The sequence below is a fragment of the Prosopis cineraria genome, unplaced genomic scaffold (assembly GCF_029017545.1).
Source record: "Prosopis cineraria cultivar Desert tree isolate PC_DT_omini unplaced genomic scaffold, ASM2901754v1 PC7, whole genome shotgun sequence".
NCBI lineage: Eukaryota > Viridiplantae > Streptophyta > Magnoliopsida > Fabales > Fabaceae > Prosopis > Prosopis cineraria.
The window spans coordinates 31772596-31795497 of NW_026555338.1; the positions used below are offsets into that span (position 1 = coordinate 31772596).

Genomic DNA, 22902 nt, shown 5'->3' on the forward strand with positions numbered 1-22902 from the left:
AATGCATGTCAGTTTTAAATTGATACTGCTTAAAAAGTGAGTTTTATGTTAAAAAAATTTGGTGAGTTGGGGAAAAATGAGTTTTGACTGTTTGAATGCCAATCGAATAAGAAATCACAGTAAATTTAGATTTAGTTATATATTGAATTGATTTATGGAAAACGAAAAAGAAAAAAAAATGCTTACATAGGCTGCATTTCTGCGACACTCTATTAATGGCTTGACATTATTTCTAGAATTAAATTGCAAAAATATATAAAAACTTTTTTTTGTATTCTTAAATCAACAATAATGTATAAATATTCACTAATCTTTAAAAAGAAAAAGTCAATTTATTTTAATTTGTTAAATTTGCTTGATATTGATGGTTAAATTTTAAAGATAATAAATATTTGACAAACAGGCTATTTTAATAAATTGAAAAATGTTAACGTTTTTTTTAATAAATCTAACAATTAACTTGTTGGTGTAAAAAAAAAAAAGTAGACAACATTAACTCATAGTACATGAAGCTCTGCAAAATATATATATATATATATATATATATTAACACAAGAACTCTATTTTTCGAAGGGGATATTAGATCAGTTTCAGAGATTCAAAGCTCACCAACATGTGAAAATAGCAGAAACCTAATTGCAGTCGTCAAAGAAATAAAAAGTAGGGAAATTGAATTAAGTGGCGTTAGGCCACTGACTGGTGCAAATAGGAGAAATCATTACCCTCGTGACTTCACAAGAAACAGCGCGAAATTCCCACTAGAATTCCCACATTGGCAGGCCCAGCAACAACAATGGCGGAGATTGTGATCCTAGAATTTTCCACGTCGTGATCCTCCCGATCTACACCGTTTATTGTTCAAACCCGTCAACTCAATCTTTCAAATGGAAATGATAGTAACAGTTGAAGAAGATAACCATTACTGGTGGAGGATGGCCAGAAAACGAAGCAAAAAGAGAAGAAACAAGAAATCCAACAGAACACAGCTGTTGGTTTCGTTTCACCACTTCTCTGTAAAGTGATAATCCAGCGTTGACCCAGCATTTCAATCCCTCCCAGAACGTGACTTTTGCGGTTCGGCTCCACTTTCATGCTCCTCATCTATCACTGGTTTTGTCTCTGTCTCTCTCCCATATCCCTGCGATTCGTATTGATTGCTTCTGTGGGTCTGTTTCTTTTTCTATGGACTTTAAATTTGGTAATCTCAACGAGGTTTCGGTTCATCCCGGTATTCTTCCTTTCACATTACGGTATTCTCTGCTTTCTTCTTCATCTTCTGCTTTGTCTTATCCCTTGAACTTTCTCATGTTCACACTTCTGCTTCTGTAAAACATTTCTGCACTGCAATTCTTCCATTTTCTATATGCTTTCCAATCATAAAGCCTGCAAAAATGGCAGTAGCGTCGTATTACAGCCTGCAAAAACCGTTTTGCTTGATGCTAATATTTTGTTTTGACATCGTCCTTGTGAGTTCGATTGATGAAGATGGCTCAAATCTTTTGGAGTTCAAAGCTTCTCTTGTTGACCCACGAAATTATCTTCACAACTGGAATTCTTCTGATTCGACTCCTTGCAATTGGAAAGGTGTGCATTGTGAGGATTCGTTGGTAACTTCCGTAAATCTTCATCAACTCAATCTGTCTGGTGCTTTATCTTCTAGCATCTGTAACCTTCCATGGCTAGTTGAGTTGAATCTGTCAAAAAATTTTATTTCTGGTCCTATTCCTGTGGATTTTGTCAATTGTCGTCGTTTAGAGATATTAGACCTTTGTACAAATAGGTTCCATGGAGAACTTCTGATTCCTTTCTGCAAAATCACCACACTGAGAAAGCTTTACCTCTGTGAAAATTACATGCATGGTGAAGTGCCTGAAGAGATTGGGAATTTAACTTCACTTGAAGAGCTAGTCATTTACACCAACAACTTAACTGGAAGAATTCCCACGTCTATCAGTAAGTTGAAGCAGCTTAAAATCATCAGGGCAGGTGTTAATAGCCTCTCAGGTCCAATACCCGTGGACATAAGCCAGTGTGAGAGCTTGCAGATATTAGGATTCTCACAGAATCAGCTAGAAGGGTCCATTCCAAGGGAGCTTCAAAAGCTTCAGAACCTTACTGAGTTAAATCTATGGCAAAACTATTTGTCTGGTGAGATTCCTCCTGAGATTGGAAATCTTAGTAGTCTGCGATCGCTTGCTTTGCATCATAATTCATTTGGTGGAGCTCTCCCCAAGGAGCTTGGAAAGCTGTCAAATTTACAAAGGCTGTACATATACACTAACCGCTTGAATGGCTCAATTCCGGTGGAGCTAGGGAACTGCACAAATGCCATTGAGATAGATCTGTCTGAAAACCGTTTAAGTGGAAATATTCCCAAAGAGTTGGGTCAGATTTCTGGTCTAAGATTGCTTCATCTATTTGAAAATCTTCTGCAGGGAGAGATACCTCAAGAGCTTGAGAAGTTGAAGCTGTTAAAGAAGTTAGACCTATCTATAAATAACTTAGCTGGTACAATTCCACTAGCATTTCAAAATCTTACATACATGGAGGATTTGCAGCTATTTGATAATCAACTTCAGGGTAAAATTCCTCCTTATCTTGGATCTAATAGCAACCTTACAGTTCTTGATATATCTACAAATAATCTTCTTGGTATGATACCTCCCCATCTTTGCCGCAATCAGAAATTGCAGTTCCTGAGCCTTGGGTCAAATAAGTTGCTTGGCAATATTCCAGATGACCTGAAAACATGCAAGCCTCTTGTGCAACTAATGCTGGGAGACAACCAACTGACAGGAAGCTTCCCTCTTGAATTATATGGACTTCATAATCTTTCTGCTCTTGAACTTCATCAGAACCGATTCTCAGGACTAATAGACCATGGGATAGGTCGCCTCAAGAATTTAAAGAGGCTCCTCTTATCAGACAATTATTTTGTAGGTTTTCTTCCTCCTGAGATTGGGAATTTAACACAGCTTGTCTCATTCAACATTTCCTCTAATTTTCTCAGTGGAAGCATACCTTATGAGTTGGGCAACTGTATAAAACTTCAGAGGCTTGATCTAAGTAGAAATGAGTTCACTGGTGCTCTTCCAGAAGATCTGGGCAAGCTGGTGAATCTGGAGCTGTTGAAACTTTCAGATAATAGAATCTCTGGAACAATACCAAGTGCTTTAGGGGAGCTCACACGTCTCACAGATTTGGAACTAGGGGGTAACTTATTTGTTGGGAGCATTCCTTTTCATTTGGGTCAATTAGCTGCTCTTCAGATTGCTCTTAACATGAGCTATAACAGACTTTCTGGTACAATTCCTGACAGCCTTGGGAGCTTGCAAATGTTGGAAAGTCTTTATTTAAATGACAATCAGCTTGTTGGTGAAATTCCTGCATCAATTGGTGAGCTTCCCAGCCTCTTAGTCTGCAATGTTTCCAATAATAAACTGGTAGGGGTTATTCCAGACACACCAGCATTCCGTAAGATGAATTTTACAAATTTTGTTGGAAACAATGGATTGTGTCGTGGAGATTCATATTATTGTCATCCATCTCATCCTTCAAGCTGGATGGGAGATGGTTCATCAAAACAAAAGATAGTGAGCATTGTTTCTGGGGTGGTTGGATTTGTTTCTCTTATTTTCATAGTTTGTATATGTTGGGCCCTGAAACGCCGTGGCTCTTCTTTTGTCTCAATTGAAGGGCAATCAAAGCCTCATGTCCTAGACAACTATTACTTTCCTAAAGAAGGTTTCACATATCAGGATCTCTTGGAAGCCACTAGCAATTTTTCAGAAGCATTGATTATTGGAAGAGGAGCTTGTGGAACTGTCTACAAGGCTGTTCTGACTGATGGTGAGGTGATGGCAGTCAAAAAGTTGAATTCTCGTGGAGAAGGAGCCAATGTGGACAGAAGTTTCCTTGCGGAAATTTCAACTCTTGGAAAGATCAGGCACAGGAATATTGTGAAGCTGTTTGGGTTCTGTTGTCACGAGGATTCTAATATTCTCTTGTATGAATACATGGAAAACGGCAGCCTTGGTGAACAACTTCATTCAGATCCAAACTTGTGTATATTGGGTTGGAGTAGTCGCTACAAAATTGCTCTTGGAGCAGCAGAAGGCTTGTGCTATCTTCATTATGATTGTAAACCTCAAATCATCCATCGTGATATAAAGTCAAACAATATATTGCTTGACGAAGTGTATCAGGCTCATGTTGGAGACTTTGGCCTGGCTAAGTTGGTGGACTTTTCCTACTCCAAATCCATGTCTGCTGTGGCAGGTTCATACGGCTATATTGCTCCGGGTAAGACTAACTGATGGTCAAATGTTCTATGCTAATCCTAAATTCATTTGTTGCAATAATGAATGTTACCAAAAAGTCTTTATTTGTGATATGCTTAAGAAGATGATGTTTTAATCTGCTAGCTTATGGCCATAGTGTTTTCTTTGTTTCTTATAGTTGCCTGGATATCTTTTCAGAATATGCTTACACCATGAAGGTGACTGAGAAATGTGACATATATAGCTTCGGGGTAGTTTTGCTGGAACTAGTTACTGGGAGGTCACCTGTTCAACCTTTGGAGCAGGGTGGTGATCTAGTTACTTGGGTGAGAAGATCAATTCAAGCATCGGTACCAACATCTGAATTATTTGATAAAAGATTAAATCTGTGTGCACAAAAAACAATTGACGAGATGTCTCTTGTTCTCAAAATTGCTCTGTTTTGCACCAGTGCATCCCCACTTAATAGGCCAACAATGAAAGAGGTCATTGCGATGTTGATTGATGCTAGGGAGTATGTCAACAATTCTCCATTGACCCCTACATCTGAATCCCCGTTAGATGAAGATGCTTCTTCCAAAGGTTAGAAACCTTATATTGTCATGATTATTTTCAGTCATTGATGATATATTACTAATAGAGCTATTTTTCAGTTATTAGTTCCCCTGTTAATTTTGAAGGCATTGATCTTCCTTCGCTTTGACCTAGGTGGTGACCTATATTTGTGTTTATATTTAATAATCTGATTTTATTTCAACTGAGATGTTTCTCTTTTGCCTGTGGGACACTGCTCCTCATAAATTAGTTGTCTATTTACATTGAAGGCTAAAATTAATTTACCAATGGACATTGTTGTTCTTGTGAATATATAGGTTAATTGTTCACGAACCTTTTCAAACAGTACATAAATGCAAAATATATAAGCAACTTATATATCAATAATATATAAGAAATTTACCAAATGGTTGCCAACAGTGACTTTTTTTTAATACATCATGATGCCCATTTGTATTTCAATTCTCATAAGTTCTTTTGGATTATCATGCACTTTCTACCAAAAAAAGAATAGAATATCATGCTCTCTATTTAATGCAGACCTGTCATATACTTAGTAAATCATAAATCTGAAGAGAAAAGCACGTATTCTTCCATGTACTTCAGACGTTCCCATCTCTTGGTGCTTCTTTATATTGATTGAAGTCATGAATGTTAGTACCTAAATGGAATGATTTGAAATTCTATTTATGGTTTACCATTGCCTCACTGAACTTTCACGCTGTGTTACTGTCACTGAGCAACAAATGTTTTCAATAATCATTGGCTGGTTTTGCACTATGATATGTAGAATTAAAATCCATATAACCAATAAATCCCCTTCGTTTGCTCTCTTTCCTACCAAGATACAAGTATTAAGAAGCTAGGTTAAACTTGCAACACCAACTTTCTAATATATCTGTCATGATCAAAACATCTTTGAGCTTCTTTTGCAAACTTTTTACGAATATAATAATTCAGAAAACTAATTGGTCTGTGGTGACTTGTGCAGGTGATCTAGAGTTGTAACACTTGATCTCGCACTTGATTTAGCTCAATTCGGTCGAGGTTAGAAGTATTATGTTTAGCTATGAAGAAGCAAATCTTCTGCTTTAACTCAACCAGATGTCCCTCCATTGCAAGTTCCTTATACAAGATAAGCCTGGGTAAATTTTCTATGCCAACATCAATAAACTCAAATCCAAACTTCTTCTGATGTACAATGAGAACATGTGTAGTTGCTCTCAACTCATAACGTCATGTTGTCATGATTTGAAAGTTTCTCTCTTAATTCAATACATCAAAATGTAATTGTAACTTGTACGTTACTGTACAATTCCGCTGGTTTTCTGCGGGAACACATCTCAGTTAAATTTTACTCCCTTGGCTCCTTTATATAAGAAACAAATTACTCATTTAGGAAGATGAACCAAAATTAATTGAAAGCATTTACTCACCGTAATTATGTTTTAATTATTTTTTTAAAAAAATGCCTCAATTAATTTTGAATTCTTTCCAAGTATATAATGACACTCATAAGCCCAATTTACATTTACATGTTTGAAGAAGAAATGAAAATATATCTGTGTAAGAAAATGAGATAAGTGCATTTATTATTATTATTTTTTTAGAAAATATGAGACAAGTGCATTTATTATTTTGTTTAGAAAATACCTTTCTAGCTCCAAACATTATAATATGTATTTAGTCTTATGCACCACCTTTAGTAAATGCATTTAATTGCTGAATGGAGAGGATCTGACTTCCGAGTAATGACGGGTTTTATTGTTAACAGAGCCAACACCATTTGTGTGGGCATAGTGCGAAGTCCAAAAACCTTTTATAGCATACTTTTTAAGAGAAGGTTAATATTTTAAAATATAAGATATTTAAAAAATGTTAAAGTTATATTAAATAGGTTTATTTTGATATTATCTTCTCTCTATTTAATCCACATCCTCTTTTTAATATATTAAATGAAAGGTGTTTTTAATCCACATCCTCTTTTTAATATATTAAATGAAAGGTGTTTTTGAAAGTTTATATTTTTATTTTTGAAAAAAACAAAGTTGTTAAGTATATTTAATAATATTTATTGATATGTGATATTTTATTTAAAAGTTTTTTATAATTTGAGACGGTAATGGAATGAAAGAATGATACAATTAAGTTTTCAATAAAATATTTGAAAAGTGAGGTGAAAATATTAATTCAGATAATTGTAAATTTAAAAATTTTAATTATAGAAAATACATTTGGATTTCAAATGTTATTCTCAAACTGTAACTGGAATGTTGTTTGTTTAAATTGATATTTATAACTTCTTCTTTTTTAAGAAATTGTTGAGAATCTAAATGTCATTAGTTTTCTTTAAGAATCTAACTGTTATGAATTCAATTTTAAGGACCTAATCTAATTGTTATTCTCACCAATATTTTGTTGAAAAAACCCAAGAACTGGCAATAATGACTTCGTGAATGTGGATGTGAATGTGGGACAATTCAGTTTCAGTTTGCGAGGTTGATCTAGGGCCGAAGGGGATAACTGTTTTAAATCTAATGGATTCATTCGATTTTTGATCATGGGCTATAAAAAAGGGACAGCTGATTCTAACATCAAAGGATAGTGCTTATGTTAGTGTACAAGGGATTGGTCCATAAGCCTTTTAAAAGAAAAAAAAAATTGTTAACTATGTCAATTTTTTTAAAAAGCAGATATAAGAAATATTAAAAAAATTCTGCTTATGCAAGCCTCTTTCTCGCTACACTGTTAAAAAATATAAAATATTTTTGTGAAATATTTTTATGTTTCAACATGTAATTAATGAGATTTCTACTTAGCCTCCTTTCTCATTACACACATTTCTATTAAAAAATATAAAACATTTTTTTAAAATAAAATGTTAAAAAATATAAAGTATTTTTTATCTTTCAATATATAATAAATGAGATGTCTTTAAAAATATTTTTAATTAGGGGTGTAATTAATAATTTTTTTATTAATTTATAATATTAAACAAGAATAAATATAAAAAATATATAATTTTAAAATTCAATTAACTCTAATTGAGATATAATTTAATTAAAAATACTTTATAACATCTAACGCAATACATGTGTGTGTAGTACACATATGTGTGCCCTCTCTTTCTTATGAATTAATGAACATAATTAATTATCATGATGCTATTATTATGAGAGCTGAGATCACTTGAGCAACCCAAAAGCTCTAGAATTTTCTCGAACTTGTTACTTTTTGGCCTAGATATATAATATGTTTGGTGCTTGATAAAACTGTTGGCTTAAACCTGATGGGTTTGGTGCCTAGTGAATCATTTCAAAATCATTTCTTTGAATCATTTCTCAAATTAGATTCTTTTGAATATGTATCTGCCATGTTCTTCGAATCATTTCTCAAAACGTCAATCATAGAATGATGGCTATCACTGCGACACTTTATCCTCTCCCTTGAAGATAAGTTTCTAGGAAGGCTCTCTTTAAAAGTAGTAAAGAACTCGACCTTGGGTCGATACTATCTTGATCAAGTCCCCTTTCACTACTCAACCCCTGCTGTGTCTAGACCGGGTTAATTTTGACCCCCATGGGTACATAGCGCAGTTCCAACTGTTGGGTGTAAAAATACATCGCATTAGAATATTCTAGTATTGAGCCAACCCTTGATAATAACCCAATATATGTTCCAATTTCACCAGATCAGTAAGAAGTGAGCTAACTGTTAGCTATCGCCCTATAGATATAAGATAACGGGAAAGTTCAGTGACGATGGATATTTGCTCAGCTTCTTATCTCTCACTTGAAAGCGGACAATTCTTTTGTGTTTTTCTTCATCCATTGAGACAGACAACTTCTTTAGCTTGTTATGCTACTGTGGAGTTCTGACATGTAAAAAATATAAGCATGGTTCTAGGCTCCCAAAGGCAAAAGCTTTTCACAAGACCAGAATCTTCTAGTCTGAGATGATTTACATCAGAAATTGGTGCTATGCTATATATCGGAAGTGGAAGAAATTCAAATAGTAGGCAGAAGGTTATGATGAGAAGTAGCAGCATTAAGACCATACATTGTGGAGTTAAGTGTGACTTTAAATCAACCGAGGCAATCGTTTGCTTCAATTTGATGGCTAGGGTTATAAATGCTGCCAAAACGATGCCGTTTAAAATACGTACTTCCATGAAAATGAAAACTTTGCCCTGTCCATCAAATATGAACGAGGGGGTGCACTTTTGATGTAAAACACACAAACTCACACTCACACTCACTGATTTGAACAGAATAGTATACGGGAGAAGAAACAAAAACAGAGAGTGGGAGGTGGAGGGGAAGTGAGAATAGAGAAGGTGAAAAGAGAGAGAAGTGATTGAAATATGAGAGAAGAAACAAAAGAGAGACGCAGAACTAAAGGGAGAGAGGGAACTTTCAGAAAATCATAATGCTTCAAACATTCACTCATCAATATCTCCTCCTGGATACACAAATCATGCTATTTATAAGCATGAGGTTTCCTTCCTAATAAAAAAATGTCCACTTGCTGCCTGGTTTCCTTCACAAGAAGGAAACTTACAAAAGTTAAATGAAAAGCAACAAACTAATAAACTAATGAAAAGCAATAAAAATCCACTTGTTACTTGGTTTCCTTCACAAGAAGGAAACTTACAAAAATTAAATGAAAAGCAACAAAACTAATAAACTAATGAAAAGCAATAAAAATTTACTTGCTGCCTGGTTTCCTTCATAAGAAGGAAACTTACAAAAATTAAATGAAAAGCAATAAGAAGTAATAAATTATTTCCTCCTAAAGTAATATTTGTCATATTTTCTATCAACTTTATTCTCATTTGTTGGATTATCCGAGAAGGGTATAGAGATTTAATAAACTATTCAAGAAAAACCAGAGGAGACTACGAGTTTCATCTCTCATTGTACGACCTATGAAGGTAACCATGAGTTCTAAAGCTGGTGAAAAGCTTAATTCTCTTACCTCTATTCTAGTTACTAGAAATGAATGAACTATAAACTTGTATGAACAACGTTTATAAGCATTGTCCATCCATATATTTTATCCAGCAAAGAGCGACTAAAAACCCAATTCTGGGTCCTCTCAAAGATCATTTGCCCTTCTAGGTTCTTTCATGTACTGATCTATCAGCGCCTCAACATCTTTTCAGAAAAGGCCCTCCACCAAAATCCCATCCTTGGTTAACCGTCAAGTAACACTTTTGGCAAAATGTACTGGTTCATTTGCAGAAATTAATTTTGGATCTGCGCTTGCTATGGTAAGTGTGTATGCATCAGAAAATCTAGGCAGGTTGGAAGAGACTACCAATCCAGTACTGGTGAAGGATGCAACAGGAGGATATGTAAACAGAATGGCATTCTTCTCCTTTGTGTATATAATCAACTGCAACAACCCGTTGAAGACTGTATACAACACGATGCAGGCGACCAGGAAGTCCTTGTTCTCACGAAACTTCTTTTTGTAAAACTGGGCGAAGAGAGCAATGACAATTATAATCGTCCCAATAAACAGCCTGACATTGCTCAATGTCACGTCTTCCATAAATCCAAGACTAGTCACTGCCTTTGAGGCAGATTCGTCGAGGATGTGTTTGATGGAGTGATGATCTAATAGATTAGCTTTCTTTGGACCTTTGGACACCATTTTTGGAACCCTGTCTAAGTGAAGCAGCTCAGCGTTGTACGTTATAGAGCTCGAAATCTGCCCTGCCGCCCTCCCACTGGAGACGTCCTAAATCTATGCTTGTCGCTTGGTGCGTAAGGCGCATATGTCTGATCAACTTTGGTTGCATCGCTAGCTACAGCAAAAATTATTTATAATAATTGAAGATCTAAAATTATTTATAATAATTGAGATGTTATAAAAAGATTATAATATTTATTTGCAATTAAAAATATTTAATTATTGAAATAATCAATGGAATCAACCATAAATTTAAGAAAAATTAATCACGAATTTAACAATAATAACATACAAATTTTTGAAAAATTATTTATAATTTATAAATTCATTAAAAATCAGTTATAAATGTATGCTAAAAAAAAGGTTTCCTAAATAATAAATTTATTATTAAAAATTATTTATAAATTTACAAGTAACTGTGCATGAATCATAAATGATATTGTTAATGAAAAATTTATCCACAATCAACTTGTTTGCATTTATAGGTAATTTTTTTAAAAATTCATATGTGATTATTTTTCAATTTATAAATAATAATGCATAAATTTATGAAATTATCTATACATTTATACTTGAATTTTTATTCAATTATGAATAATATTTGTTAAATTTACAACTAAATATTTTTAAATTTTTAATAACTTTTCATTGCCTATTTTAATAATAAGTTTATTTTAATTATAAATAAAAATTATAATTTTTTCGTGACATTTTGATTTTAATAGTTTAAAGTCTTTAATTTTCAATGACCACGTAATATCTATAATTGTCATTTCGCAATCATACATTCATTTATCAGGCCAGGCAACCATTCATTTCTCGATCCTTGGATATTTTTTTGGGCATTCACCGAAGGCTCTCTAACCCTGAAACCTCAAACATTCTAGTATTGAGCGAAACAATGGCGGGCGAGGTAGTTCTGTTGGACACATGGGTGAGCATGTTTGGAATGAGGGCTAGGATCGCACTGGCAGAGAAGGGTGTGAAGTACGAGTACAAGGAAGAGAATCTGAGGAACAAGAGCCCTCTGCTTCTGCAAATGAATCCCATTCACAAGAAAATCCCAGTTCTAATCCATAACGGCAAGCCCATCTGCGAATCTGCCATTATTGTGCAGTATATCGACGAGGTCTGGAAGGACAAAGCCCCACTTTTGTCTTCAGATCCTTACGAGCGAGCTCAAGCCAGATTCTGGGTTGATTTCATTGACAAAAAGGTAGATTCTTTGAACTCATTTCTTAGGATTTTTCTTCTTACCATGCTTTATGTTCATCCTCAGTACCAAAATCTTCTATATTTGAAGAGGAAATCTATTCTTCATCTCTAGATACCTCGTGATATCTGATTGTGAAGAATTGGGATTGATGTGGGTGCAGATGTATGATACATGGAGAAAAATGTGGCTTTCAAAAGGAGAGGAACACGAGGCAGCAAAGAAGGAGCTGCTAGACATATTTAAGCTTCTAGAGGGGACACTCGGAGACAAACCCTTTTATGGGGGTGACACATTTGGGTTTCTTGATGTTGGTTTGATTCCATTTTGTTGCTGGTTTTACACCTTTGAGACTTATGGGCACTTCAAGATGGAAGCAGAGTGCCCTACACTCATGGCTTGGGTCAAGAGGTGCATTGAGACCAAAGAGAGCGTGTCCAAGACCCTTCCTGATGAGAAGAAGGTTTATGAATATATCTTGGCCTTAGAGAAACTGATAACTGGTGCTTGACTGGATAAAAGGCACTTTCTATAATGAGCTAGCTAATGATAAGTTGTGCTTGGTTCATAGAGGGTATGGTCATTTTAGTCTGTGTCGTAGTTGTGTGTTTGTTGCTTCTTGATTGCTTTTCTTGTCTTGGGGTTGTGAGTTTGGTGGCCACTTTGGTGTGTCTGCCAGATTGAACGATAAATGGGGATGAAATTATGTTAATGTTTATGTGAGATGTGAACTTAATGAAGTGAAAATAAAACCCTTTTAGCATTTCCTTGTTTATTATACACAAACACTACACAAGTCAGATTTGTATCTGAAACGATTCCTGATCCCCTGCAATATTTCTGCACAATGCTAGTAGCCGATTCTGGTATGAATTCCTTTTGATGTTTGTTTTTGTTAAACTTCCATTCTATTATCTCTGAGATGAGCTTTGGATTCCTTACTGTACTGTATTTTGTTTCAAATGAAGAACCCAAGGTGATTTGGGGGAGCGGGATGTACTTTACTGTCGTGTTCCTGTGGAGTCTCACGTTGGGACTAGTCGATCTCGGCACCGCTCCAGTAGGCCTGCGAGGTGTAGGTGGGTCGAAAAATAGGGACTCGGGCGGGAAGGTTGGCCATGGTTGACTCCACTCTTGTTGGCTCGCGGGTGAGAGTGGGTCCAAAGAGTGCAGGACTCGGGTGGCCATTCAGCAGTAAGCTGATGTGTTTGTGGCAATAATGTACATGCGATCTTTGGGCAGAGTCTTTCTTCCCTAGCACGAGGGCGTGCTAGATTGGGTGTGGGAAAATGTCACGAATGTTATCTTCGTGACCGTGTAAAGACCAATGTAATGAACGATCCGCTGGTTAGCCTCGTACAATATGGGTAAAGGGGGTGACATTGGCATTGGGTGCGTTCTGCCTTATTTTCGGGCTAAGTGCACAACTAGTCGAGGGTTAGTGCCGCCTCCCTACTGAGCCCATGGCAGGGCGAAACCAGTAGGATTCATATGTGGTAAGGCTTGTTCTGAGAATTATGGGGTCCTTCAGGACACTGCACGGGCGCCGTGTGCTGTGCCAGACTCTCAGCCCGTGACATGAGTCTTGGGTGTAGTGAAGGAAGGACCCATATGTTTCCACCAACAGTTTCAAGTCAAAACTCAATAAGACATGGGAATTATTAAGGACCAGCTTCTTTTCATTTTTTTCTCTCTCCACTTCCTCTCCACTTCCTATCTCAATCGTCAGATTCATTTTTGAACGGTTGAAATTTAATGTTTCATAAAATTATTATTATATTTATTTTTTATAAATTTTTGTATTTTAATAATAATTTTATGAAACATCAAATCTCAATCGTTCAAAAATAAATCTGACAGTTGAGAGGAGAAGTGGAGAGGACGTGAAGAGAAAAAAAAATGAAGAAAAGCCAAGTCCAATTATTAATGGTCCCGCCTTGCGTCATTTGAGTTGAACACCCTATGTATCTGCAAGTTTATTAACTAGAGAAGGGATAATAAGATCGAAGAGGGTAATTATCTGCAAATTATTTTATTTCTTTTCTATCATTTTAAAATAGAAGTTGATTGACAAGATTATCATAATATATATATATATATATATATAAGTTGCAAGTTCTATGAAATTAAGTTGAAAATTTTGGACAATCAAAATCACTTTCAAATGAAATAAAAAATTGCTCAACTGAATAGCAGACCATACGCAAGTTGTTGAATTTCAGCATTTGGGATTGATTCTTCAAAATCACCATAAAATTGATTAAGATGTTACATATAAGATATAAGTAGGATGGTCGAAATGGTAGAAGGTATTTGTAGCTTTTTATGATCGCAAAGTTATGATTAAGCAAAAAAGAGAATTTTATCAGACCGCTACAAGACTAACAATGTCATGTGAGAGTAAATGAAATAAGAGGAGAAACTTGAGATGAATAATACAGAAAATATAACATTTGTATATCGTCATAAAAGAGGACAAGTTGAAGTGACACATATTGAATATAAAATAATAAAAAAATATTTAAGATAATTTTAGCGTGGCAGTTTGTCAATGGTCAAACCAAAATACCAAACAGAGACCCATTCTTCTTCATGGGCTTCATTTCACAGGTTCTTCTTTCGCTGATAGAAAACACGGCAGAGAGGACTCCACAGAGCTAATTAAAAGCACGTTTAGACAAGAGGGTTCTTCTATGATTGATGCTTCACAAATGGGTGCTAATAATCCATTTGGAAGATGACAAACAAAGAAAGCATGAGATAAAGTTTAAATGGCTCACTGAGTACCTTAACCCTGTATATGTGTGAAGGGTTATGACATCTTTTGATGAACCACAAATTATACATGCGTATAGATGCATGTCATATTATATATTCCCTTTTAATTCATACTTTCATAGTGCTCTGTTCAATCACAATGCCTACATATGGTTAGCTGCATGAACTACTTGAAAGCAAGGCTGCAAAATACAATAACAGACCCGTGCTTTTTTTTATAGAGAAAATCGCACGCAAGAATTATGAAAAAATAGTATTCACACATAAGAATTAATATGAAATTGATTGTTATTAAAATAAAAATAAAGATTTGTTTTTCTATTGAAATGGTAACTTATTATTAGCTTTTGTATGCGAATAACATTTTTCAGTGGTTGTTGAGTGCAATTTCTTTTTTTTTCCCCCACCCATTACATGACGGCAAGCTTGAAAGGATTAACAAAAAAGAAAAACTGAAAATAGAATTAAGCTGCACAGCATATTCCGTGGGAACATCTTCAACATGAAAATGGAATCAGCACTTGTTAGTGCTTTTTTTTGTTTGTTTAATTTTTTGTTTGGGATAAAATATCAGCGCATTTCAGAGGTTCTGTGTGATTATGAATGATGGAGTTCCACGTCTTCAATATCAGCAAGAAATATTCTATTTTCATGATCAGTATCCTCTAGATGATAATCCAGCCCACTATCTCTATTAACGACATTCATTGCCTCCACTTACTCTAGTTAATCCATTGCTTACTCTTCTATATATACACATTTATTTTATTTTTTTTTCTAATTCTGAATTTGAATTCATGTCATTGTTGAACTGGATGCCATGGAAATCAACTCTATTAGTCCACATTAGATTAGGTATGGAAGACTCCCGCTACAAAAAATTTAACTTTCAACGATGAGAAAAAGTCACCACATTTTTGTCACTATTAAAAAGTAATATTGGTTTTACCTACTCACGTGGCGCCACATCACCCCTTCATGTGGCACCATATCACTCTCCACATATTACCCTCACCTTACGTCACATGTCATTATGTTATCAATTTATATTCTCATCTCATAAGTTGCATCCTACAAGATTTAAACTCATAACTTCCTACTTTTGTGTCTCACATTTTGTCATTGAGTTGGAATAAACTTGCAGCTTATTATTGTATAATTATATATATATATATATATATAAAATTAAACTATGCAAACACACATATGTCTTAAATATTAAATATTATAAAATATTATTGCTATCATTAAACTTCAATTTAATTATTTTAATATATTAAAATTGTAAATTATATTATTTATTTTGTGTAAAGTAAACCATAAATATAGTTGATACAATATCATTTGTATTATTTATTTTAATTTCTTTACTTCTTGAGGTTATTATATTATTTATTTTAATATTCATATTTATAATTATAATATAAAAATATTTAAGAATAAATAGTAAAAATATATTTGATTATACATTAGTTCATACTTATGTATTTTTCTAACTACTTTTTTTTACATTTTAGTTTTAATTTTAATTAACAATAACTCTTAAGTATATTACATTTTACTTTTTTAATTAGTTTTCATTTTTAAATTATAATTTTATAATAAAAATATAACTATATTATCTATTTCTTTTGTATTTATGTTGCAAGATAGCATCAAACAAAAAAAAAATCATATAGTATCATATACATAGATATATTTCATATATTGTAAAAGTTTAAAGTAAATTTTAAAATATCTCATTTTTCTTCTTTTGTTTTTTCTCTTTCCTATCATTAGTTATCAAATTAGAAATATTTAAACCGATATTAATCTTTAAAGTTACTGGTATTAAATGTAGAATTTGAATTAAAAAATTAGATTAGATAAATATCATTTTATGAATGAAATAAATTTAACTATCACATGTCTAATTATTATAAACAAGTAGTGTTTATTGTTTAAAATATCAATCTAATCATAAAACATTTGAACATAAAGACTCATTATCACATTATATGCATCCCAAATTAAAATATCAAATATTAGATTTTTAAATGAATTTATCACTTCATATAAAAGTATGCATTAGTTAATTCAATTAGACTTGGTGTTAATTAATTGAAACCAATTATTCAAACTGACCTAAATAGTTGGACTGAATCAAATCAAACATACTTGATAAGAAAAATTGACGTAAAATAATATGGTTTGACTTAATTCTTTACTTTTGGCTCATTAGCATTAAATAATACCTTAACCATATTTTAAAATAATTTCATTATTTTAAAGTTACAATTTAATTATAAAATATATAAAATAAAAATTCATTATGTTATTTTATATATTCATTATAAAATTATAATAATACAACAAATTAATGTATTAAAAAGTTAAATATTAGATTAAACAAAAAATAAAAAATTATGATGATAATACAAAATTAAACTTTTGGCAGCAACTTTGAATATCGCACTAAAAGTTTTACTTTTCTACGGTGATTCTAAAAAATCGCCATGATTGCTAACTTTCAACCGTGATATATGAAACTTATAATAAATTTATTATAACATAATTTTTTAAAAAATTATAAAATATTTTAAAATATGTTGACAATCAACGACAATTCTAAAAAATCACCGCCGATTGTCAACTTTCAATGGTGATTTATATGTCATTGCTAAAACTTAGACTTTCGGTATGATAATCAGCGGTGACTATATATTGTCGTCATAAAAAGTTACACTTTCAACGATGACTTTAAATGCTACTGCAAAAAGTCAAACTTTTATTGATGATTTTTATTGTTGCTGCAAATTGTTCATTTTTAACATCAATTTTTTAGAGTCGTCACTAAAAGTCGCTGCTGAAAGTCATTTTTTATCAGTGTACCTTAATTTTATGAATAACAAATTAAACGAATGAAACTTAAGGATTGAGTCGCATTATTTCCATGCTGAAATAAAGGGAACTGTAATTCAGTCAGAACTACAGCAATTAAATAATTAATTTTTACATATAATTATTAATGATGCTACTATTATGAGAACATGAGATCATCTAAGTTAAGCACCAGAATTTTCTTTGACTTGATAATTTTTGAAACTAGTACTAGTTCTTTGACGGTATCGCCAACCTTATCTTCATCTATCAGGCGCACTTAATTAGCCAATCATTCGTTTCTTGATCCTCAGATATTTCTAATTCACTGAAGGGTCTCTAACTCTGACACTCTCAAACGTTGGAGGATCGAGCGAAACAATGGCAGACGAGGTAGTTCTGTTGGATACATGGGTGAGCATGTTTGGAATGAGGGCTAGGATCGCACTGGCAGAGAAGGGAGTGAAGTACGAGTACAAGGAGGAGAATCTGAGGGACAAGAGCTCACTGCTTCTGCAAATGAATCCGGTTCACAAGAAAATCCCAGTTCTAATCCATAACGGCAAGCCTGTCTGCGAATCTGCCATTATTGTGCAGTATATCGACGAGGTTTGGAAAGACAAGGCGCCACTTTTGCCTTCAGATCCTTACGAGCGAGCTCAAGCCAGATTCTGGGTCAATTTCATTGACGAAAAGGCAGAGACTGATCTATAAGCTCAATTCTTTTGATTGTTCTACTCACTATCTGTTCTGTTAATCTCTGTAAGAAATCTATATTTCATCTTTAAGCAGGTGTATGAGACATGGAGGAGAATGTGGCTTTCAAAAGGAGAGGAGTACGAGGCAGCAAAGAAGGAGGTGCTAGACATAATGAAACTTCTAGAAGGGGCACTTGGGGACAAGCCCTTTTATGGGGGCGACACATTTGGGTTTGTTGACGTTTGCTGGATTCCCTTTTCATGCTGGTTTTACACCTTTGAGGCTTACGGACACTTCAAGATGGAGGCAGAGTGCCCTACACTCATAGGTTGGGTCAAGAGGTGCCTGGAGACCAAAGATAGTGTGTCTAAGACTCTTCCTGATGAGAAGAAAGTGTACGAGTACATCGTGGCCCTAGAGAAAGTGATGACTGGAGCTTGAATGAACGAATATACGCAAGCACTCTCTGAACGAGTAGTATATGTGATAAGTAGGTCTTAGATCATAAAGTGTATGATTGTATGTGCTCGTTATAGTAATCTGTTTGCTGCTGTTTGATTGCTCTGCTAGGCTTGGCTTTTGAGTTTGTTGTCCATTTGGTTGTGTCTGCCAGAGTTGGGTCAAATTATGTTAATGTTTCTGTAAGATATGAACTTAACGAAGTAAGTAAATAAAACCATTGTTATGCCCATTTGTGGCGTCGGCCAAGTTGTTGTGTGCGTGCGGGAACAACACTGTACGAGTTAGATGTGAATCTGAAACGATCATCTGCAATATTTTCTGCATAATAGCGAGTCTGGTGTGAATGCCTTGTGATGTTCTTCTTTAAAGTTTTAAACTCATTCTAAAATCTCTTCGGGTTCCTTACTGTATCTTGTTTCAAACGCACCTTGAATTAATTTGGGAGAGCCGGCGATTGGGTGAAGTAAAGAGAAGGGACCCACACCCACAATCACATACAGTTCCAAGTCAAAGGACACGAGAATGGTTGGTCACCTCTTGCGTCGTCAAGTTGACCTTCAAATTTATGAAACAGACAAGGGAAAAATGAGACCGCAACGATGGTGATGCATTTTGAAATTTTTAGTTGTCAACTAATGCCTTGTTTCTTTGCAAACATTTTAAAGTAAAAGTTAATGGACAAATATATATATATATATATATATAATGGACAAATATATGTATATTGAAACTTTGTGAAGCTTTAGTCTAAATCATTTTTAAAATATCAATTTTTCCTTTTTTTTATTTTTCAGCCATTTTCAAACTTATATGTATTGTATTTATTTTTTAAATTAAATTTCCGATATTTTTAAAATTAGATATTAATTTTACAGTTTCAATGTTCTAAAATTTATTTATTTATAATTTTCTCTCTGGTCTCTTTCGTTTCCCCCACCGGAAAGTTGCAGAACGCCACCCATGCACGTAAAATTTGAAGCTTCCTTTTTACATGCATGATATTCAATTAGTGTATAATACTATATATAGAAGTTAAAACCTAATAGAGTATGAGTACAGGGATGGGAAGGATCTGCAGAACAACTACAGGAGCCCTCTTATACTTCGGATGAACCCGGTTCACCACAAAACCCCGGTTACGAATAATGCTTGGTGAATAAGATGGTCCAACAATTGTCTTTTCTGTTCTGTGATAAAAGTCTACAGTATCTTGGTTAAAGAATCTTGTTCTTCATGGTTGAAGTAAGCATATTGACATCAGTTAAAGATTTAGTGAAAGAAAAAGAGATCGTGGTTGAATACTACAGGATGAATCGTTGCTAGGTAGCTGTCAAAACAGAAAATCAAATTGATTTTGTTTAGTGCAAATTATCAAAAGAAAATTCAAATGGAACTCTTCTTTAGCAAAGGTGGTCAGTGAACTTGTATAGTGACAGACTTTTGAAGGCTATATATATAGGGAGTACGTGTCTTCTCATTTGTAATGTGTATGGTCTTCTAGTGTGTGTGAGCGAGTGTTGGGAAATTTTTGTTGAGTGAATTGGCCATTAAGGCATTAACGTCAATTTTGAGTGCTTGTAATTGTAATATTGTTGTTCCATAGGAAGTGAATTATTTTTGGTCAGAAAAGGAAGTGAATTATTTTGAGCACTCGACCTGTCAAGATGAAATCGTCTAGGCCCACTCGTATTCAAGCCATATGAAATACCCCAAAGGCCCAATACTTATCCAGTATTACCAAAAAAAAAATACTTATCCAGCTCACTTTAGTTTCTGTCTATTTTTACTCGTACAGAATTGTAATTCGACTTTCCAAATAAATGACAAATTGTAATTCATTCTTATCCTGTGCTACACGCGGCTCTCATCTGGGTAATAGGGTTTTCATCCTTTCCCTTTATGTAGCAATACTATTCTTCGGGCCTCGTGCCTTTTCATTTCCATATCTGTGTTTTCTTTACCTCGAACAAACTTGGATAATATTTTCTTGCTCACTGAGGGGTCTCTTAACTCTTATACCTCAACAGTTCGAGAATCGAGTGAAACGATGGCGGACGAGGTAGTTCTGTGGATACATGGGCGAGCATGTTTGGAATGAGGGCTAGGATCGCACTGGCAGAGAAGGTGTGAAGTATGAGTACAAGGAAGAGAATCTGGGGGACAAAAGCCCTCTGCTTCTGCAAATGAATCCGATTCATAAGAAAATCCCAGTTCTAATCCATAACGACAAGCCAATCTGCGAATCTGCTATTATTGTGCAGTACATCGACGAGGTTTGGAAAGACAAGGCCCCACTTTTGCCTTCAGATCCTTACGAGCGAGCTCAAGCCAGATTCTGGGTTGATTTCATTGACAAGAAGGTAAACTCTATGCTCTCTTCTTTTGATTGGTCTACTCACAATCATTTCTATTACTCTCAGTAAGAAATCTATATTTCATCTTTTTATGGGGATGCAGGTGTATGAGACATGGAGGAAGATGTGGCTTTCAAAAGGAGAGGAACACGAGGCAGCAAGGAAGGAGCTGCTAGACATATTTAAGCTTCTAGAGGGGACACTCGGAGACAAGCCCTTTTATGGGGGTGACAATTTGGGTTTCTTGATGTTGGTTTGATTCCATTTTGTTGCTGGTTTTACACCTTTGAGACTTATGGGCACTTCAAGATGGAAGCAGAGTGCCCTACACTCATGGCTTGGGTCAAGAGGTGCATTGAGACCAAAGAGAGCGTGTCCAAGACACTTCCTGATGAGAAGAAGGTTTATGAATATATCTTGGCCTTGGAGAAAGTGATAACTGGTGCTTGACTGGATAAAAGGCACTTTCTATAATGAGCTAATGATAAGTTGTACTTGGTTCACAGAGGGTGTGATTGTCTTGGTTTGTGTTGTAGTAGTGTGTTTGTTGCTTCTTGATTGCTTTTCTTGTCTTGGGGTTGTGAAGTTTGGTGGCCACTTTGGTGTGTCTGCTAGATTGAATGGTCAATGGGGATGGAATTATGTTAATGTTATGGTTGATATGAAGAAAAAGACCCTCCTCGCATTTGCTTCTTTATTATACTCAAATATTACACAAGTTAGATGTGCATCTGAAACGAGTCCCGATCCCCTCGAATATTTCTTCATAATGAACCATGGATTCCTAGAAATTGAAATTTCTAATATCTGCTTCCTCTTCTCTTGACTTTGATCCCTTTGTCTTCCTACTATATATTTTTAAAAATTAAAATTCTATTTCTAAAGACAGAGAATATTGAAATATGAATAAAATACAAGCGCTCATGCACGCACTGTCTTGGGTTATGAGATCATCACACATTCTAAAGTCCAAAAAAATAGCAATAGACATATAATGCCGTCTCCACACACGGTCGCCTATTTGGACAATGACGACAATTTATCTAAAGTATCATCACACATTGCATTCACTCTTATATTTATATGGCACTTACAGCGGAAACTGATAAACAAGAATTCGAAAGCCCAGGCTCGATCGTACACTCGATAAGAAGCTCGAATTGACGATATCAACCAACAATATTCTGGTCAACAATAAGCAATTAAATCTGACAGTAGATATGTATATTTTAGCAAGAAAAGAAAAGGAAAAAGTAAATACCGTTAATCTTAACTAGTTTTACATGTATTTGGTCCACCAAAAAAAAAAAAAAAAGCTCCTACTTTTTACATGATTAATTTCCTCTCTCTCTCTTTTTTTTTTTTTTTTTGGCTAGGGCATGTGAGTTTGTATGTCTGTGGCAACTAGTAGCCACTTTTTACTGTATCTTTATTAATTTTTGTGGTAACCACTTTTTCCTAAATTTCTTTCGTTAATTCTTTTTGTATTTATGGAAACCATCTTTTTTAAAAGAAATTTTTTGCTTATAAACAAATATGCATGCCCGGCTTTGTCCTCGAACGTGTGTTTAATTCTGATTGTTTAGAAGTTAAGGAGGCCTTTATTTATAAGCTTGGTTCGTTAGAAACTGAATCCTTAAGAACTTGGGTTTGGGTTTAACAAAAGATCCCGACCCTAATCTAACTCCTAAAAATTGGGAATATTGTATCCAATAGAAAACAAGTTACCTTGTTTCAATGAACCGTTCAAGGTTGACCTCTCATTGCATTGGTTTGATTCCTCTTGCTTTTATGGTCGTTTTTTCTTCTTTAACACAATGAGTTGGTTCCATTTTAATTTCTTCCTTTATATAATCTCAATAATTCATGCTACTTACAAATAAATTAGCGAGATAACTTTGTTCTGTTAAGTATATATAATCACATTGACAAGTAATATCTATCATGTCAAAGAATGCAGCTAGTTTGTATGTTTCTGTAAGCTAAACTTATAACCAAAAACTGA

The 22902-nt window shown here is 34.3% G+C and overlaps 4 protein-coding genes and 1 pseudogene across 7 annotated transcripts; 4 read left to right on the forward strand and 1 right to left on the reverse strand.

The window, feature by feature from the left end:
* Positions 1-693: 693 nt before the first annotated feature.
* On the forward strand, positions 694-6192 carry LOC129315710 (leucine-rich repeat receptor-like serine/threonine-protein kinase At1g17230). Of its 4 annotated transcripts, none has more exons than XR_008594568.1 (5): positions 694-1250; positions 1399-4302; positions 4479-4606; positions 4732-4862; positions 5827-6192. XR_008594568.1 is itself a non-coding variant. In XM_054959675.1 (4 exons), exons 1-4 carry the CDS (start codon positions 1091-1093, stop codon positions 5841-5843), a joined length of 3465 nt encoding a protein of 1154 aa, XP_054815650.1. In that variant the 5' UTR covers positions 699-1090; the 3' UTR covers positions 5844-6192. The 4 variants fall into 4 exon arrangements, 2 of the variants coding, with proteins under 2 accessions (XP_054815650.1, XP_054815651.1); XR_008594567.1 differs by having other exon boundaries at positions 695-1250; positions 4479-4630; XM_054959675.1 differs by having other exon boundaries at positions 699-1250; positions 4479-4862.
* Positions 6193-10037: 3845 nt separating this feature from the next.
* Positions 10038-10493, reverse strand: LOC129315228 (signal peptidase complex subunit 2-like). Its single transcript, XM_054958800.1, has one exon. It carries the CDS (start codon positions 10491-10493, stop codon positions 10038-10040), a length of 456 nt encoding a protein of 151 aa, XP_054814775.1.
* Positions 10494-11338: 845 nt separating this feature from the next.
* LOC129315057 (glutathione S-transferase 3-like) lies at positions 11339-12508 on the forward strand. The gene is made up of 2 exons (XM_054958568.1): positions 11339-11748; positions 11909-12508. Exons 1-2 carry the CDS (start codon positions 11434-11436, stop codon positions 12254-12256), a joined length of 663 nt encoding a protein of 220 aa, XP_054814543.1. The 5' UTR covers positions 11339-11433; the 3' UTR covers positions 12257-12508.
* A 5131-nt stretch (positions 12509-17639) lies between these two features.
* LOC129316065 (glutathione S-transferase 3-like) lies at positions 17640-18643 on the forward strand. Its single transcript, XM_054960315.1, has 2 exons — positions 17640-18078; positions 18175-18643. The coding sequence occupies exons 1-2, from the start codon at positions 17764-17766 to the stop codon at positions 18520-18522; spliced, it is 663 nt and encodes a 220-aa protein (XP_054816290.1). The 5' UTR covers positions 17640-17763; the 3' UTR covers positions 18523-18643.
* Positions 18644-20075: 1432 nt separating this feature from the next.
* Positions 20076-21597, forward strand: LOC129315766 (glutathione S-transferase 3-like; annotated as a pseudogene).
* The last annotated feature ends 1305 nt before the right edge of the window (positions 21598-22902 follow it).